This window comes from Nycticebus coucang, chromosome 2, assembly GCF_027406575.1.
Source record: "Nycticebus coucang isolate mNycCou1 chromosome 2, mNycCou1.pri, whole genome shotgun sequence".
Taxonomy (NCBI): domain Eukaryota; kingdom Metazoa; phylum Chordata; class Mammalia; order Primates; family Lorisidae; genus Nycticebus; species Nycticebus coucang.
Genome location: NC_069781.1, coordinates 57,194,681 through 57,212,391, shown reverse-complemented (window position 1 = coordinate 57,212,391; position 17,711 = coordinate 57,194,681). Strand labels below are relative to the sequence as shown.

General features: G+C 39.4%; 3 protein-coding genes across 3 annotated transcripts; all 3 read left to right on the top strand.

Annotated features, from left to right (window-relative positions):
• The first annotated feature begins 1,713 nt into the window (after positions 1-1,713).
• Positions 1,714-2,283, top strand: LOC128566444 (interferon alpha-5-like). The gene has a single exon (XM_053563316.1). The coding sequence runs from the start codon at positions 1,714-1,716 to the stop codon at positions 2,281-2,283; it is 570 nt and encodes a 189-aa protein (XP_053419291.1).
• A 3,474-nt stretch (positions 2,284-5,757) lies between these two features.
• LOC128566395 (interferon alpha-10-like) lies at positions 5,758-6,327 on the top strand. Its single transcript, XM_053563295.1, has one exon. The coding sequence runs from the start codon at positions 5,758-5,760 to the stop codon at positions 6,325-6,327; it is 570 nt and encodes a 189-aa protein (XP_053419270.1).
• A 6,102-nt stretch (positions 6,328-12,429) lies between these two features.
• On the top strand, positions 12,430-12,999 carry LOC128567228 (interferon alpha-10-like). Its single transcript, XM_053564275.1, has one exon. The coding sequence runs from the start codon at positions 12,430-12,432 to the stop codon at positions 12,997-12,999; it is 570 nt and encodes a 189-aa protein (XP_053420250.1).
• The last annotated feature ends 4,712 nt before the right edge of the window (positions 13,000-17,711 follow it).

Genomic DNA, 17,711 nt, shown 5'->3' with positions numbered 1-17,711 from the left:
ATGTAGTAGCTCTCTACTTACTCATGCCACATTTGGAAAATAACTAAAAAATTGACTCCACTATCCTATGGAAAATGAATGGAGATAACAAGAAGCAAATTATCATTCATTATATATCTGTGTGTGTGTGTGTGTGTGTGTGTGTGTGTAAACCCTAACAAAATTGCAGGGTAAGTTTAGGTAAGTTAACCTCAGAAATGGAAGGCCAAAGGAATGGCTTGCTTCACATATGCCCATTTATGTCAAGATACTCTCCACCTCTGCAAACATATTCATTTTCTCCAACCCTTCTTCTGTAGTTCTATCCAGACATCACCCATCATGTCAGCCTATTTTCTCAAAGTGACTCAGTAAAAGTAACCTGAAAACAAACTCTGCTGCCCTACAAAATAAAAGGCATCAATCAGCTGACAAGTCAAGTGACTCAGAATCTTTTGTGATCTCAGTCCTCCTCTTCCAATGTCCTGGACCTTCCTCGTTTCTCTACTGAAAGTAAACACCTTTTATAATTTGTTACTTTTTAAATATTACCTTTATTATCTACCTCTAACTCTATTTGTTGGGAAGGGTGTTCTCTGAAATCATCTATTCCTTTACTTCTTGGCAGATATGACAAGAAAAATATTGATATTCTGAGTTTGCTTTATCTACTGGGAGAGAATTTGATGTAACTATGCATTTCCATCATCCAGAGAGAATACTATATCCTCACAAGCGTGCCTTTCTTGTTTTGTAGTTGGCATATCTCCCACTATTCTCTATTAAAGCTGAATTTATCAAAGCTGAAAACACACACTGGTCCAGGAGTGATACTTTTCTTTTAGTCCAGGCTTGTTTGCCACCTTTCAGCTGAGGCACTCCCGCCATTTTGTTTCTGCTCTATCCATCTTTAATCACCATCTTGCCTGGGTGAATGTAGCTAATTTACATTTTGTCTCTTTTTCTCCAACAAAATGTTACTTACATTTTTGTCACATTTACACATTTTTTTTTCTGTAAATCCCCACTTACTGGAATGTAAAAGTGGCAGCTTTTGCTTTCTTATGACAAAACAAATGAGAAAGGAGGATATGTGTTGTTTTGAAAGCTACACAGAATAATTGTACACACTTTATTTTATCATATTTACATCCTTCATTGATTTTTTGGAAAGGATGGCTTCCTTTTATTTGATAATAATCTCCTTAGACTTGAAATGTCTTAAGGTTCTTTGGGATATTTGAACAATAATGGAAAAGTTTTTTTAAAGACAAATTTATACATTTTCATTGGCGATATTTCTCAAGAGACACAAGAATCCAATGTACACAATTCTAAAATATGAAGGCAGTAGATGACCTAATACATGGTGGGTGGTAGGGGAATGAAGGAGTGGGGAGGGGGAAGAAAGAGGAGGATGTGGGATCAGAGTGTATTGCACAACTCTTGGGGGCAGGACACAATCATAAAAGGGACTTTGCCTAACAAATGCAATCAGTGTAACCTAATTCTTTGTACCCTCAATGAATCTCAAGCAATAAAAAAAAATTAATTTAATTTAAAAAGAAAGCAAAAACAGAAGTAGAAAGTAACATGAGGGCATTCAGAAAACAAAAACTAGTAAGTATGTTCCCTATTTAAGGCCTATGCACGAGACAAGGTCTTCAGAGAACCTAGAGACCAAAACTCAGGGTTGCCCAGCTCACCCAACCAACAGCATCTTCATCATCCTCAATGGCCTTGCCCTTTTCTGTACTGATGGCCTTGGTGGCACTCAGTAGCACGTTCATCTGCTGTCTGGGCTGTGATCTGCCTCAGTCCCACAGCCTGGGCAACAGGAAGCCCCTGATTTTCCTGGCACAAATGAGGAGAATCTCTCCTTTCTCCTGCCTGAAGGACAGACATGACTTTGGATTTCCCCAGGAGGAGTTGGATGGGATCCAGCTCCAGAAGGCTCAAGCCCTCTCTGTCCTGCATGAGATGATCCAGCAGGTCTTCAACCTCTTCAGCACAAAGGACTCTTCTGAGGCTTGGAATAAGACCCTCCTGGACCAGTTCTGCACTGGCCTCTATCAGCAGCTGAATGAGCTGGAAGCCTGCCTGATGCCGGAGGTGGGACTGGAAGAGATTGCTCTGATGAACCAGGATGCCATGCTGGCCATGAGGAGCTACTTCCAAAGAATGGCTCTCTACCTGAAAGAGAAGAAATACAGCCCTTGTGCCTGGGAGATTGTCAGAGCAGAAATCATGAGATCCTTCTCTTCATCAACAAGCTTGCAAGAAAGATTAAGGAGAGAGGAATGAGAACTTCCTCAACATAAAAACAATTAATTGACTAAAACACGATCTCACACTTTCATGGGTTAGGCCATGAAAGATTCTCATTTCTGTGATGTACATACCATGAGTTGAATCAAATGTGTCAAATATTTTCAGTAATATTAAGCAACATTATTTTTAATTCTGTGGGCACTGGTCTCTTACAGATGACCATGCTAATGGATCTATTTATCTACCTACTTAAATATTTATTTATTTAACTATTTGCAAGACTTATTTATTAAGATACTTATAAGATTTAAATTATGTTTGTTCATATAACATTGTGTATGCCTTTACACTGTGGTTAATAAAGTATGTTCTTATATTTAGTCAATGTATTATTTTGCCTTGTTCATTAAACTTCTTACATTTGTCTATTCTTTAAAATGAAGCTTCCAGCCTGCTTGTACAACCTGATTAATACCGGATTAAAAATAGTTCATTTACTCATCATTATTACATTCAAATTAAAAGTAAAAATGTACTTTCTCTAACCCAGGTTACATGTCCTCAGGATATCAAGGTAACCATAACAAAAACAGTTTATGCTCTCTTGTGTGTTTGATTTTTGTAGGGAAAAGTCTTAAAAATAGTAATCACACTGAATTCCATTTTTGACAAATGCTATTTTGGGAAGAAGGAACAACCGACTGAATGTCTCTCAGCAGAGGGAGAACCAAGGCATATTATGAAATACGAACAAATGCAGAGTTCAGTTTATAAGCTGACTGGTAGACATCTAAGTGCAGATGCCCACTGCCAGGTGGACGTATGAGTTTGCAATTCACAAGGATTGGGGTTGCTGGAGGTTCCTATGTGACAAGGGAAAGCCCAGAAATGGAGGTGCTCCTGTGGGGAGAGAGTACAGAGGGAGAAAGGCTTTCAACAGGATTCTGAGGACCTTTAACCTTTAAAGGAGGGTAAAGGGCCGTTCCTTGTTCTCATTAGAGCATTTGCAACAAAGGAAACAGAGGAGGAATGAGCATACATATGAAGGACAACAGGGGACTTTGGTGAGAAAAGTGTATTTAAGAAAATAAATGTGCAGAGAAGAATCAGTGGATTCACGGGAGGTGTGAATTGAAGCGAGAGGTGGTTCGGTAGGATTCCTAAGCAGAATCCATACTGGTGTAGGTGGAAGTGAACCTAAGAGAAGAGCAGTAAGTGTGAGGTGAAGAAGGAAATAGAAGGGAATGTGGATTATTTTTGTCTGTGCATGGTTTTTCCTTTGGTACAATTTTTTTCTGAATAAATTTCATGTAACTGATGCACTGGCAAATTATATTAATAGACTTAATACATTTATTTTAAAGCATGACACATCGAATTACTTACAATAATTTATCATTGTCATAATTCATACAACAATAAATATTAGTCAGTTGCTTCAGTTTTGGGAAATTCATTAGGCAGGGATCCATAACTAATTCAATTATTAATCAAAACATTAACTAATACTGAAAATATAGTGATTCCTGCAATTATTTGTTTTATTAAGGTACTTTACTTGCATCATTTTCATGCTAGTTTTGATATAGAAAAGTGGACCCCCAAACTGCGGTCCAGCCTTCTGGCCAAGTGGATTTTTGGTGTTGTGAATTAAGGAATTCAAGAGCGAACTAATAGAGTAAGGCAAAAGTAAGTTTACTGAGACAGAAAGAAAATAGAGAAGAGCGGCTTGACACATAGGGCGGCAGCTATCTCTGAGAGCAACGGAGAGTAGCACCTTGTGAGGCTCCGGGGTCTTATTTTATACCTTATGTTAAGTAGAAGGAGGATTAGCCATAAAATTCCTAGGAAAAGACTGGGGAGTTCTAGGAGCTAAGACTTCCTTCTCTTTTCAAAGCATGTAGGATAATTTCCAGGAATGGACATGGCTCTTGGCACTGGTGGGTAGGAGTTCCTTTTAGTACACTAATACAGCTAATCCATTCTAAGCAGGCTATAATGAGCAGTCAGGGTAACAGAGGTCATTTTTGTGGTCATCTGGGTTTGAGCTGCCTTGGGCAGGTTTCTCTGCTGTCTTCTGTTTTATCAAGGACCTTGACAAAAGGTCCTTGGGCCTATGACTCCTTATCGAGAAAGGCCTGCCAGGCCCCTCTCTCAGTTTACAGCACTTACACTGCTGCTTTATACAACATTTCATTTTCTGGAGGAGCTAGATACAAGAAGAATCCTTTCATATTAATCCTTGGTAATTTTTCCTGATTTCATTATTATTACAATCTGATATTGATCCAAAAATAATCAAATTACTATAGACATAAAGACTGAGAAACTTCCTTCAGTGGGAAATTGGATCAGAGAATCCCTATTTATGCTTAAAGAAAAAAATCTAGTTAAAACAGATGAAAATACAACATGGACCTTGGAATTGCAGGGAGCAAAGGAGAGTTAGGTATGATGCAAGAGTAAAAAGTTATTTAAAAATTGAAATAGAAATTCAGTATACAAAACTTATAAAATCACCCATAATTTACATTAAAGAATTTGATATTGATATTCATTCTGCTTGATGAAGAAGTGACTATCTGAAACCCACTTAATGTCTTACAGCCTCTGTTTTCCCATCAATAAAATGGCTTCAAAATATTAACATACTTGTTGTATATACGATCAAACTGGTCTAAGACAGTCTTATTCCAAACATCAGATGAGTCATTGGTGCTGAACAGATTGAAGGTCTGCTGGGTCATCTCATGAAGGATAGAGATGGCTTGAGCCTTCTGGAGCTCCTCTTGATTTCTCTGTTAATAACTTTGTTATTTTTTTTATGAACCAAAATTAAGTCTAAGTAAACTGAAATAAATGTTAAAGTTTGCAATTATAATAGACATTAGCCTACTTGAAAAATTATTGTGTATTTCATTACATTAAGTACTATTATATATATATATTCATCATTTTATAATTATTTCTGTTATTTGGCACATTATAGTTTGTCTAAGTAATTAAATTTGATTAAAGTCACTAACCAAACTTAGTCATGAAGTTAAAGGCCAATAGTTTGTAAACAGAATTTCTTAATTTTAACTTAAAATTTTCATTTATAATACATTTTCAACCCTGCATTGAGAGATGCAACAGTGCCCTTCATTGCATAAAAAGTGGAGAAATACATAGACCACACATGTAGATATATAGTTTTGTGTATGAAAGATTTGCAGAGCTTCCATTAAAAATAATCTTAAAAGGCTCACTGGTCAAGGAGTGGGGAGACAATAATGAAAAGAACATGAAAATAATGTGGGTGAGAAAATGCTCTAAACCCAAGTACAGGGCGCATCAAGAAAGCAAAAACAGGAGTAGAAAGTAATGTGGGGACATCCAGAAAGCAGAAAGTAGTTATGTTCCCTATTTAAGACCAAGGCCCAAAGCACCATCTTCACAGAACCTGGAGACCAAGCCTCAGGGTCACCCACCTCCCCAAGCCCAGCAGCATCTTCAACATCCACAATGGCCTTGCCCTTCTCTGTCCTGGTGGCTCTGGTGGTGCTCAGCGGCACGTCCATCTGCTCTCTGGGCTGTGATCTGCCTCAGTCCCACAGCTTGGGCAACAGGAGGGCTTTGACTCCCCTGGTACAAATGAGGAGAATCTCTCCTTTCTCCTGCCTGAAGGACAGGAGTGACTTCAGATTTCCCCAGGAGGAGTTGGGTGGCAGGCAGCTCTCGAAGGCTCAAGCGGTCTCTGTCCTCCATGAGCTGATCCAGCAGACCTTCAACCTCTTCAGCACAAACGACTCATCTGAGGCTTGGAATCAGACCCTCCTGGACCAGTTCTGCACTGGCCTCCATCAGCAGCTGAAGGAGCTGGAAGCCTGTCTGATGCCAGAGGAGGGAGTGGAAGAGACTGCCCCGATGAACCAGGACTCCATGCTGGCCGTGAGGAGCTACTTCCAAAGAATCGCTCTCTACCTGAAAGAGAAGAAATACAGTCCTTGTGCCTGGGAGATCGTCAGAGCAGAAATCCTGAGATCCTTTTCTTCAACAACAAACTTGCAAAAAAGATTAAGGAGAGAGGAATGAGATTGGTGCAACGTGGCAACCATTACGTTGACACCGTCCCTACTCTTTCAGGAGTTCTGTCATTTCAAAACTCTCATTTTTGTTATAACCAACAGTTATTGAATCAAATGTTTCAAGTATTTTCAGGAATGTCAGGCAATATGGTCTTCAATTTTATAGGTACTAGCAACTTACACGTGACCTTGATGGTGGATTTATTTATTATTTATTTAAATATCTATGTATTCAACTATTTATAAGATTTAAGTTGTCTTTGTTCAAATAATAATGTGCAACTTTATGATGTTGTTACTATAATAAAATATGTTCTCTATATTTAGCCAACTTATTAATTTGCTTTGTTCATTAAATATTTACTAAGAAAAACTTCTTGTATTTGTTTATTCTTTTAAAATGGAACTCCAAGCTTGATTATGAAACCTGATTAAAGAATGGGTTGTACCATTCTCTTACCTACCGTTGTTTTATTCAGGATATAAGTAAAAATTAGTCTAATCTAAGCTACTGCTGTCTGATTCATTCAGGATATAAAGGTGAACATAACAAATACAGTTCTTGCTCTCTTGAACTTTTGATTCTTATAGGGAAAGAAACCTAAAAACAATAACCATAGCAAATTAATATCAATTAAGTTAAATGTTACAATGAGAAGAAAGAAAACCTGGTGCAATCCTCTCAGAAGAAGGTAGACTAAGGTATGCCAGGAAATAAAAAAGTGATAGCAGTGATGTTCTTCATAAATTGACAGTTAAATATCTAAGTGAAAATGTCTGTTACCACTTGGGGATGCATGACTTTGCCATTTCCAAGGAGTTCATAACTGGCAACTAAAAGGACAAATATGAAGGTGGTCATGTGGGGAGAGATAGTAGAGAGTGAAACAGACTCAAGTTTGATTCTGAGTAACTTCCACTCTTACAGGGACAGGAGAGAGGAGCTGCTACGGAAACAGAGGTGGAATACCTTAAATTAGAAGGACAGGGGAAATGGTAATAACAAGATCTTTAAGGAAATAAAGGTGCTTAGAAGAAGAATCAGTGGACTTATGGAAATGTGGATGGTGCTGTCCACTCTACCAGGGAAATAGACAGCACAGCGAGAATTGGTTTGGTGGAATTAATTTGTGGAAACCATACTGGGATAGGTGGAAAAGTGAATTAGAAATGACAAATCAGTGCAATGTATACAGACAATGTTACAATTATGAGAGGTTTGCCTTTGAAATGGATGGGAGAAATCAGGTTGACGTGGAAAAGAATGTGGGTGATTTTGTATCTGCATAGTTTATCCTTCTATAAAGTATGTATATCCCTAGATAGATCTTGTGGTTTTGATGTTTTGGCAAATCGTATCCATATTTTAAATATATTTTATTTATTTCAATCATAAAATTAATTTGTTCCCAAATAATTTGTTCCCAATTATACTGCATCATCAGTTTTGCACTATGTGGACTATCAGGGAAACTGACAAACTTCCTTCAGAAAATAAAACTGGGAAACTGGATCAGTGAATCTCTTCCTCATTAATAAGGTAAAGAAAGAAAACCTTGGTCAAAACCACCTGAAACTACAACTGAACCAAAGAAATGCAGACAGGGCAAGAAAGAGGAGTCTATCATCGAGAAGGAAAGAGAAATTTGACAGTTCTTGCAGGAATTCAGAATGTCAACCTTACAGAATCATATGGATTACAAATAACACCAAAGAGTTGCACGTTGCAATTCCATTCTGCTTGCGTGAACCCATCCACATTTCCACATTTCCTCAGAAGTGCACTTAATCTCTCTGAGAAGTGGTTTTCTTGTAAAAAAAAAAAAAATGTATGTTGTACATATTGTATAGGTTTTGTGAATTTGCAACGAACACATAGATTTCAAAGCACTTAACACAGCATTCTCCATTGAGTAAGGATTTAGTAAGAAAGTTTGGGAGGTGTTTCCCTATTTTTCTCCACGGAGCTGTAGATGAGAATATTACTTGTCTTTTTATAAAGATGTTAGGAGCTGTGCCCTCCCATTACTAAGTTCCAAAGGATGCAGCCTCAAAAAACAAATTTTGTAACGAATTATAGAGAGGCTCCCAAATTGTACTCCCCTTTTCAAACAAGTGTCCTGTCTATACTCAGAAATTGATGGCTTGTGTAAGTGCATGAAAGAGGGGAATAACCATCTAGATGGAAATTCAGAAGATACGCAATATCTATTTAGTGAGTCTAGCCCCTGGCACATGCCCACCCTCAACCTCTCTCAGCATTCCACAATACACCCTCCTAGCATGTGGGTTTCCCACCTCACCAGGCAGAAACCCCCTGGACCCTGGTCATTCACTGCCTTCATCTTCCGGACCATGCATACACAGCTGCTTTCCGTTCTGCTGTCATTTGGGCTTCGTGGTTTTCCTAAAGAGCAGAACAGAATGCCGCAATTAGAAAGCAGAGCTTACTGAGAACACTGATGCTCTGCAGTAACATCGGCAACAGAAGCTTTCCTGAAGTTCCACTGCCTATGACATCATGGTAGCTGTAAGGAAAGAGGTAGCTAAAAGGAAAGAGAAAGCAGGGTCCAGCAGCCCATGTGTGGGCTCCTGAACACGTCCTGGGGAAGACACCCCCCCTGGTGACAGGAGTGTCCAGGGTGGCCAGTAAACTAGACCTGAAGGCTGGTTTCAGATCTATGCAGAAAATTCACACTTCCTGGGGATTTCTCTTCCCGCTGCAAAAAGCCTACACCTCAGCAAGAACAGATGCTATGTGTCATCAGCCTGTTTCCTTACCACTGCTCTATGACCAAGAGAATGGGTGTGTGGCTTCTGGCATGACATGGCATCCTTGGGATTAGAGTTTAGGAAGAGAGAGACATGTAGTCGCTGCCTACAGCAGGCTGTGTAGACCAGGGTGCCCACATTAGCATCCCACTCTTCCCCTCCTGAAGGTTCCAGGGGACAGGTAGAGCTGCCAATCTGGGCGTGAAACTCAATACTATCCAGGAAAAGTTCCTGTTTCATATGGCACATTCTCCTATGTGAAGTATTTTGTCTCTTTGAACGTTGTATTCAAAGGGTTAAGTCAGAAAGAACCTATCCTAATATTGTTTACATGATTTGTCCATTTCTAATCATAATGCCTTTTCACTGTTAAGGTGTTCGAGTTTCTTGGGTCCTCAATATTTATTTCCTGTCAGAGGGCCAATTTCCAAATATTTCCCCCGTGTTTGTCTTTTGAGTCTGTTCATTGCTTCCTTTGCAGAGCAGAACGAAGGTTTTTGGTTCAGTATAATTCCATTTATGTTCTTTAACTTTTGTTTACTGTGCCTTCCAGGTGTTAATTTTTAACTCTTCTCCCAGACCAATGTCTGGAGAAGTTTCCTAAATGTTTTCTTCTAGTAGGGTTGTTGTTTTGTGCCTGACTTTGATGGCTCCTATCTATGTTCACTTTTCTCTTAAGAGGGTGAGAGGAGGGGGTCTAGTTTCATTCTTCCATATATGGTTATTCAGTATTCTCAGTACTATTTACTGACAAGACTCATTTACCCAATAACTGCTCTCAGGATCTTTGTCTAGACCCTGGCACATGCCCACCCTCATCCTCACTCAGCATTCCACAATACACCCTCCTAGCACGTGGGTTTCCTGCCTCACCAGGCAGAAACCCCATGGGACCCTGGTCATTCACTGCCTTCATCTTTCCGACAGAGCTGCTTTCTGTTCTGCTGTTATTCGGGCTTCATGGTTTCTCTAAAGAGCAGAACGCCACAAGTAGAAAGCAGAGCTTACAGAGCACACCTGTGCTTTGCAGTGACATCTGCAACATTGGCGTTCCAAGATTTCCGCTGCCTATGGCATCATGGCAGCTGTAGCTAAAATGAAAGAGAAAGCAGGGTCCAGCCTGTGTGTGGGCACTTGTAGACCTCCCAGGGGATGACAGCCCCCTGGCGGCCAGAAGTGACCAGGGTGGCCACTAAACCAGACCTGAAGGCTGGTTTCAGATCTATGCAGAAATTTCACCACTTCCTGGGGATTTCTCTTCCTTCCTCAAAAGCCTACTCCTCAGCAAGAACAGATGCCATGTGTCATCGGCCTGTTTCCTTACCCCTGCACTACAACAAAGAGAATGAGGGTGTGGCTTGGGGCACGACATGGCATCCATGGGATTGGAATTTAGGAAGAGAGTGACATGTAGTCTCTGTCTACACTGGGCTGTGTAGACCAGGGTGTCCACCCGAGCATCACACCCTTCCCCTCCTGAAGGTTCCAGGCAACTGGCAGACCTGCCAATCTAGGTGTGAAACTCAATCCTATGCAGGAAAAGCTCCGGATTCAGAGTGCAGTTCTCCTATGTGAAGTATTTTGTCCCCTTGCACATTGCACTCCAAGGGTGAAGTCAGAAAGAACCCGTCCCACAATTGTTTACATGATTTGTCCATTTTTAAACATAATGCTTTTTTTTCTGTTGAGATGTTCAAGTTTCTTGTATGTCCTCAATATTCATTCCCTGTCCGATGGGCAGTTTCCAAACATTTTCTCCATGCTTCTCTTTTGAGTCTGTTCATTGCTTCCTTTGCAGTGCAGAAGGAAGGATTTTCATTCAATATAATTCCATTTACGTAATTTTACTTTTGGGAGAGGCTCCCAAATCATAACTCAGGTGTTACACATCAACTCTTCTCCCAGACCAATGTCTGGAGTAGTTCCCTAAATGTTTTATTCTAGTAGTTTTGTTGTTTAGTGTCTAAGATTCATGATTCTTATCTGTGTTCAATTGGTTTTAAGAGAGTGGGGTGGGGGTCCAGTTTCATTCATCTGCATATGGATATTCAGTTTTCTCAGTCCTATTTACTGATGAGACTCCTTTTCCCAATGAGCATTCTCAGCACCTTTGTTCAAAATAAGTTAGCTGTAGATAGGTGGATTGATCTCCAGTTTCTCCACTGTGTTCCATCCTTCTGTGCACCTGTTAGTATATAGCATGCCACGCCATTTTGCTTAAGACAGCTTTGCCGGATATGTTGAAGTCTAGTAGTGTGATCCTTCCAGCTTTCTTCCTGTTGCTCAGGATTGCTTTGGTTGCTCATGGCCTTTTGTGGTTACATAGACATGTTGTTTTTGTTTTCTTCCTATTTCTGTGAAGACTGTCATTGTTATTTTAGTAGAAATTGAAGTGAATCTGTAGCTTGCTTTGGGTAATACTGTCATTTTAACAATACGATTCTTAAGATCGACAAGCACAGGCTGCCTTTCTATTTGTTTGTCTCCTCTGCTATTTCTTTTCCCAGTATTTCGTGGGTTTTTTATTGTAAAAGGTTTCCATCTTGTTGGTTACTTTTATTCCTGAGTATCTCATTTCATTTTCATACCTATTATAAATGGGGTGACACTTGATTTCCTTGCTAGTAAATTTGTTATTTTTTTATGAACCAAAATCAAAAATCTAAGTACACCGAAATAAATGTTAAAGATTGAAATTTTAAAAGATTTGAAGAATTTTGCTGTATTTCATTACATTGAGTACTATAATACACATAGTTTTAGAATTTTACAATTATTTCTGCTATTTCACACATTATAATTTTTCTAAGTAAATAAATCAGATTAAAGTCACTACCCAAACTTAGTCATGAAGTTAAGTTAAAAGTCAATAGCTAGTAAACAGAACTGCTGCATTTTAACTTAAACTTTTCATTTGTAGTACATTTTCAACCCTGCATTGAATACAGAGATTCGTTGCCATTCATTGTATAAAAAGTGGAGAAATACATAGACTACATATTTAGACATGCAATTTACCTGTATGAAAGGTTTATAGAGCTGCAATTAAAAATAATCTTAAAAGGCTTAAAAATAATCTTAAAAGGTCAAGGAGTGGGGAGACAATAATGAAGAACATGAAAATAACGTGGGTGAGAAAATGCTCTAAACCCAAGTACAGGGTGCATCAAGAAAGCAAAAACAGGAGTAGAAAGTAATGTGGGGACATCCAGAAAGCAGAAAGTAGTTATGTTCCTTATTTAAGACCAAGGCCCAAAGCACCATCTTCACAGAACCTGGAGACCAAGGCTCAGGGACACCCACCACGCCCAGCCCAGCAGCATCTTCAACATCTACAATGGCCTTGCCCTTCTCTGTCCTGATGGCTCTGGTGGTGCTAAGTGGCACGTCCATCTGCTCTCTGGGCTGTGATCTGCCTCAGTCCCACAGCTTGGGCAACAGGAGGGCCTTGACTCCCCTGGTACAAATGAGGAGAATCTCTCCTTTCTCCTGCCTGAAGGACAGGAGTGACTTCAGATTTCCCCAGGAGGAGTTGTGTGACAAGCAGCTCCAGAAGGCTCAAGCCATCTCTGTCCTCCATGAGCTGATCCAGCAGACCTTCAACCTCTTCAGCACAAACGACTCATCTGAGGCTTGGAATCAGACCCTCCTGGACCAGTTCTGCACTGGCCTCCATCAGCATCTGAAGGAGCTGGAAGCCTGTCTGATGCCAGAGGAGGGAGTGGAAGAGACTGCCCCGATGAACCAGGACTCCATGCTGGCCGTGAGGAGCTACTTCCAAAGAATCGCTCTCTACCTGAAAGAGAAGAAATACAGTCCTTGTGCCTGGGAGATCATCAGAGCAGAAATCCTGAGATCCTTTTCTTCAACAACAAGCTTGCAAGAAAGATTAAGGAGAGAGGAATGAGACAGGTCCGACGTGGCAACCATTCAGGTTCACACAGTCACCATCTCACATTTTCATGGGTGTTGCCATTTCAAAACTCTAAATTTTGTAATAACCAACTGATATCGAATCAAATGTTTCAAGTATTTTCAGGAATGTCAGGCAACATGGTCTTCAATATTATGGGTGCTAGCCACTTACATATGACCTTGATGATGGATCTATTTATTATTCATTTAAATATCTATGTATTTATAAGGTTTAAGTTATTTTTGTTCAAAAAATTATGTGCATGTATGGCGCCCCATGATTGCATTAATGTACACAGCTATGATTTAATAAAGAAAATGAAAAAAACACATAAAATTATGTGCAGCTTTATGATGTTAACATAATAAAATATGTCCTCCATATTTAATCAGTTTATTAATTTGTTTTGTTCATGAAATAGTTACTAAGGGAAACTTCTTGTATTTGTTTATTCTTCTAAAATGGAACCCCAAGCTTGATGATGAAACATGATTAAGAAATGCATTGTACAATTCTTTTACCAGTCATTATTATATCCAGGATATAAGTAAAAATGAGTCTAGTGTAAGCTACTGCTGTCTGATTCATTCAGGATATAAAGGTGAACATAACAAATACAGTTCTTCCTCTATTGAACCATTGATCCTTGTAGGGAAAGAAACCTACAAACAATAGCCATAGCCAATTCATGTCAATTAAGTAAATGTTATAATGAGAACAATGACAAACTGGTGCAGTCGTAACAGAAGAAGGTAGACTAAGGTATACTAGAAAATAAAAAATAAAAAGCAGCGATATTCTTTACAAATTGACGGTTAAATGTCTAAGTAAAAATGTCTGTTACCATTTGGGGATGGATGAGTTTGCCATTTCCAAGAAATTCGATGCCTGGGACTTCACAACTGGCAACTGAAAGGACAAATATGAAGGTGGTCATGTGGGGAGAGAGAGCAGAGAGTGAAATAGACTCAAGCTCGATTCTGAGGACCTTCCACTCTTAGAGGGACAGGAGAGAGAAGCTGCTATGGAAACAGGTGGAATACCTTAAATTAGAAGGACAGGGGAAATGGTAATAACAAGATCTTTAAGGAAATAAATGTGCTTAGAAGAAGAATCAGGGGACTTATGGAAATGTGGATGGTACTGTCCACTCTACCAGGGAAATAAACAGCACAGCGAGAGGTGTTTTGGTGGAAGTAATCAGTGGAAACCACACTGGAGCAGGTGGAAAAGTGAAATGAGACGAGAGAAATCAGTGCCTTGTGTACAGAAAATGTTAAGTTTACGGGAAGGTTGCCTTTGAAATGGACGGGAGAAATCCGGTTGAACCTGAAAAAGAATGAGGACGATTTTGTGTCTGCATAGTTTTTTATTCTATAAAGTATGTATATCTTTGGATAGATTTTGTGGTTTTGATATATTGGTAAACTGTATCCATATTTTTAATATATCTCATTTATTTCAATCATAACATAATAAATTGTTCCCAATTATAGTGGATCATCAGTTTTGCACTATGTGGACTATCACGGAAACTGACAAACTTCCTTCAGAAAATAAAATTGGGAAACTGGATCAGACAATCTCTTTCTCATTAATGTGGTAAAGAAGGAAAACATGGGGTAACACCACCTGAAACTACTCCTGACCCAAAGAAATGCAGACAGGGCAAGAAAGAATAGTCTATAATCGAGAAGTAAAGAGAGATTGGGGAGTTCTTGCAGAAATTCACAATATCAACCTTACAGCATCATATGGATTACAAATAACAACAAAGAGTGCTACCTTGCAATTCCATTCTTCTTGCATGAACAGACGATGCTCAGAAATCCACTTAATCTCTCTGAGACTTGGTTTTCTCATAAAAAATAAATGTTTTCTCTCTATTGTATATTTCTTAATCATCTATGAACAAATGGATTTCGAAGCCCTTAACGTAGCATTCTCATTGAGTAAGGAGTTATTAAGAAGGTCTGGTAGGTGTTTCCCTATTTTTCTCCATAGTGCTGTAGATGAGAATGTTACTTGTCTTTCTATAAAGCTCACGGTAACTGTGTCCTTCCATTCAGGGAACTAAGTTCCAAAGGAGGCAGCCTCACGAAACAAATTTTGTAACAAATGGTAGAGAGAATTCCAAATCGTCACTCCCTTTTTCAAACACATGTTCTCTCTATACTCAGAAATTAATGGCTCGTATGAGTGCCTGAAAGGGGAATTATCGTCTAGGAGGAATTCAGAAAAAACGCAATATCTATTTAGTGAGTCTAACCCCTGGCACATGCCCACCCTCATCCTCACTCAGCATTCCACAATACACCCTCCTAGCACGTGGGGTTCCTGCCTCACCAGGGAAAACCCCATGGGACCCTGGTCATTCACTGCCTTCATCTTCCGGACCATAAGTACAGAGCTGCTTTCTGTTCTGCTGTCATTCGGGCTTCATGGTTTCCCTAAAGAGCAGAACGCCACAAGTAGAAAGCAGAGCTTACAGAGAACACCTGTGCTCTGCAGTGACATCTGCAACGCAGGGGTTCCAGGATTTCCCCTGCCTATGGCATCATGGCAGCTGTAGCTAAAGGAAAGAGAAAGCAGGGTCTTACCTGTGTGTGGGCCCTTGTAGAACTCCCTGGGGAAGACAGCCCCCTGGTGGCCAGAAGTGACCAGGGTGGCCACTAAACCAGACCTGAAGGCTGGTTTCAGATCTATGCAGAAATCTCACCACTTCCTGGGGATTTCTCTTCCTTCCTCAAAAGCCTACTCCTCAGCAAGAACAGATGCCATGTGTCATCGGCCTGTTTCCTTACCCCTGCACTATGACAAAGAGAATGAGTGTGTGGCTTGGGGCACGACATGGCATCCATGGGATTGGAATTTGGGAAGAGAGTGACATGTAGTCGCTATCTACAGCGGGCTGTGTAGACCAGGGTGTCCACCCGAGCATCACACCCTTCCCCTCCTGAAGGTTCCAGGCAACAGGCAGACCTGCCAATCTGGGTGGGAAACTCAATACCATTCAGGAAAAGCTCCGGATTCAGAGTGCAATTCTCCTATGTGAAGTATTTTGTCCCCTTGCACATTGCACTCCAAGGGTGAAGTCAGAAAGAACCCGTCCCACAATTGTTTACATGATTTGTCCATTTTTAAACATGATGCTTTTTTTCTGTTGAGATGTTCAAGTTTCTTGTATGTCCTCAATATTTATTCCCTGTCACATGGGCAGTTTCCAAATATTTTCCCCATGCTTCTCTTTTGAGTCTGTTCATTGCTTCCTTTGCAGTGCAGAAGGAAGGCTTTTCGTTCAATATAATTCCATTTATGTAATTTTACTTTTGGGAGAGGCTCCCAAATCATAACTCAGGTGTTACACATCAACTCTTCTCCCAGACCAATGTCTGGAGTAGTTTCCTAAATGTTTTATTCTAGTAGTTTTGTTGTTTAGTGTCTAAGATTCATGATTCTTATCTGTGTTCAATTGGTTTTAAGAGAGTGGGGTGGGGGTCCAGTTTCATTCATCTGCATATGGATATTCAGTTTTCTCAGTCCTATTTACTGATGAGACTCCTTTTCCCAATGAGCATTCTCGGCACCTTTGTTCAAAATAAGTTAGCTGTAGATAGGTGGACTGATCTCCAGTTTCTCCACTGTGTTCCATCCTTCTGTGCACCTGTTAGTATATAGCATGCCACGCCATTTTGCTTAAGACAGCTTTGCCAGATATGTTGAAGTCTAGCAGTGTGATCCTTCCAGCTTTTTTCCTGTTGCTCAGGATTGCTTTGGTTGCTCATGGCCTTTTGTGGTTACATAGACATGTTGTTTTTGTTTTCTTCCTATTTCTGTGAAGACTGTCATTGTTATGTTAGTAGAAATTGAAGTGAATCTATAGCTTGCTTTGGGTAATACTGTCATTTTAACAATACGATTCTTAAGATCGACAAGCACAGGCTGCCTTTCTATTTGTTTGTCTCCTCTGCTATTTCTTTCCCCAGTATTTTGTGGGTTTTTTATTGCAAAAGGTTTCCATCTTGTTGGTTACTTTTATTCCTGAGTATCTCATTTCATTTTCATACCTATTATAAATGGGGTGACTCTTGATTTCCTTGCTAGTAAATTTGTTATTTTTTTATGAACCAAAATAAAAAATCTAAGTACACTGAAATAAATGTTGAAGATTGAAATTTTAAAAGATTTGAAGAATTTTGAGGAATTTTGCTGTATTTCATTACATTGAGTACTATAATACACATATTTTTAGAATTTTACAATTATTTCTGCTATTTCACACATTATAATTTTTCTAAGTAAATAAATCAGATTAAAGTCACTAACCAAACTTAGTCATGAAGTTAAGTTAAAAGTCAATAGCTAGTAAACAGAACTGCTGCATTTTAACTTAAACTTTTCATTTGTAGTACATTTTCAACCCTGCATTGAATACAGAGATTCGTTGGCATTCATTGTATAAAAAGTGGAGAAATACATAAACTACATATTAAGAGATGCAGTTTACCTGTATGAAAGGTTTACAGAGCTTCAATTCAAAATAATCTTAGAAGGCTCACTGGTCAAGGAGTGGGGAGATAATAATGAAAAGAACATGAAAATAACGTGGGTGAGAAAATGCTCTAAACCCAAGTACAGGGCGCATCAAGAAAGCAAAAACAGGAGTAGAAAGTAATGCGGGGACATCCAGAAAGCTGAAAGTA